Here is a 2,105-nt window from a genome sequence, read left to right on the forward strand (position 1 = left end):
AGATGAGGCAATCTGCTCCCATAATTATTGACAGCCTCAGAAAACCTAGGAGCCCTGGTGGCCTCGTGGTTACGTGCTGGGCTGCAGGGTCCACCGCTCGAACACCAGCCACTCCACGGGAGGAAAACGGGATTTCTGTTCCCACAGTGACTGTCTCAGAGACAGTTCTACCTGCGCTCTGGGCTCAGCACGGATCAGTATCCGTCGGCATGAAGATAGTGAGTTTGCTTTAGTTTTAAATGGGATTGACTTGGTGCCAATAGGTAGGTTTCCCGCCCCGGAGGCTGATCTTCCAGCAGGGTAAGACCCGGGAGTTTTCTGTTGTGACCCCCAGACTTTTCACTGGCTAATTTGGGGAAGCACATCACCAGGCCTTTCTCCCTGGCTCTGAGAGTAGGATATAGAGGGTCCCAGTGCACAGAGTTTGGGAAAGTGGTACCCCAGTGAGGGAGTAAATTCTGTGTTGAGGAAGATGAGAACCAGGGCAGGGTCTGAGCCACTTAGAGAGTTTGCTCATTCATGAACTCCCTCGCCGTGTCTCCATTCAACAAATGTGTGCTGAGGCTTCCTGTACGCCCGTCACGGGGCTGGGGCTGGGGCTGGGCCTGAGACAGAAAGAACAAGAGAGACAGTGAACCTAGCCAGTTCTGAATACGTTATCAATGGTGAGCTTCCTAGTGGCCAGAGCAATCAGGGAAACATGCAGCGACAGGTCCCACTCCAGCCACGGATGCCAAGGTCTGAGTTCCTCCGCAGAAGCCAGGTTTCCCCGCGGCTTCCACATCCACTGGGCTTTGCCACTGATCTGGCAGGGACAAGCTTGCCTGTTTCCCGGGTGAAGACTCTCGGTAGTAAGAGAACAGCTTCACAGATTAACTGTGAACACCGACCAGAGGCGCCTTCTGTGGAATTTTCTTTTCTTCGGGTCTTGGCACGTGTTGCTCCCTGCACCTTTCATTCCATCACACTACTGGTGGTGTGCTGGCTTACGCATTGGGCTGCTAACCTCAAGGTCAGTGGTCTGAATCCACCAGTCACTCTGAGTGAGAAATATCAGGCTTTCTGCTCCTGTAAAGATTTACAGGTTCAGAAAGCCAAAAACTGGGCACCCACACCTGAGGGCCAAGTGGTGACACCTCCCCATGGTGGGGTGGCATGGCAAAGGTTCGCCTGCCCTCTGACCCCTGCCTCTTATCCCCTTAGACTGCCTGGAATTATTGCTGCCTCCGCCATCTCCCATGGCCTACATCCCAGGTGGGGCTGCCCCTGCTGCTGGGGCAGCCCCTGTGGGCTCCCAGTACTGCGTGTGCAAGGTGGAGCTCTCGGTGAGTGGCCAGAACCTGCTGGACCGGGACGTCACCTCCAAGTCAGACCCCTTCTGTGTCCTCTTTACGGAGCACGATGGCAGGTGGATGGAGGTGAGTCCCTCTGTGTGTGTTTGCTGGGGGCAGGGCTGGCTAGCCTCCTGGAGAAGGGCTCCAGGGGCATCCAGGTCAGGCCAGAGGGAGCTTTACCAACTCCTGGAAATAGTTGGCATGGGGGCCGGTGGCAGGGACTTTGAAAATGGTGACTGTGTTAGTCAGGGTAGACTAGAGAAACAAATTCATAGACACGCACACATATGTGTATAAGAAAGAGCTTTATATAAAGAGTAATTGTACATTAAGAAAGCATCCCAGCCCAGTCCAGATCAAGTCCATATCAGCCCATAAGTCTGATATTAGCCCATATCTGATACCAATCTATAAAGTCCTCTTCAGACTCACGAAACACATGCAGTGACACTGAATGCAGGAAGATCACAGGCCAGTGAGTGGGAAGTCTTGTGGATCCAGTGGCTATGTAAACATCTCATCTCACCGTGGCTTCTCCACCTCCAAGACTCTAGTGTAGTTCCATGTGTCTTGTCAGCTGCAGTGGCTACCAGGGAGTGAGGAGAGAGAGATCTGAGTGTGTGTGTGTGTGTGTGTCTCCCGCCTCCAAGGAGGAATACAGGAGTTCCCAGAATCCTCAAGAGAAGGCCATGCCCACACAGAGGCCTCATTGACTATATCCTGATTGACAGGCTAGACTCCACCCCTACACTCTTAATCCTCAAATTGACA

At 53.2% G+C, this 2,105-nt stretch overlaps 1 protein-coding gene across 1 annotated transcript in view; it reads left to right on the top strand.

Moving 5' to 3' along the window:
• CPNE2 (copine 2) overlaps nt 1–2,105 on the top strand; it is a 54,049-nt gene that overhangs the window by 12,090 nt on the left and 39,854 nt on the right. Inside the window, exon 2 of the mRNA XM_004704651.2 lies at nt 1,204–1,418. Within this exon, the coding sequence (XP_004704708.1) occupies nt 1,239–1,418 (180 nt within the window). The 5' untranslated portion in view covers nt 1,204–1,238. The remainder of the gene's footprint in view (nt 1–1,203; nt 1,419–2,105) is intronic.

Source organism: Echinops telfairi, unplaced genomic scaffold (assembly GCF_000313985.2).
Source record: "Echinops telfairi isolate 266 unplaced genomic scaffold, ASM31398v2 ScPeMD7_2291;HRSCAF=2852, whole genome shotgun sequence".
Taxonomy (NCBI): Eukaryota; Metazoa; Chordata; class Mammalia; order Afrosoricida; family Tenrecidae; genus Echinops; species Echinops telfairi.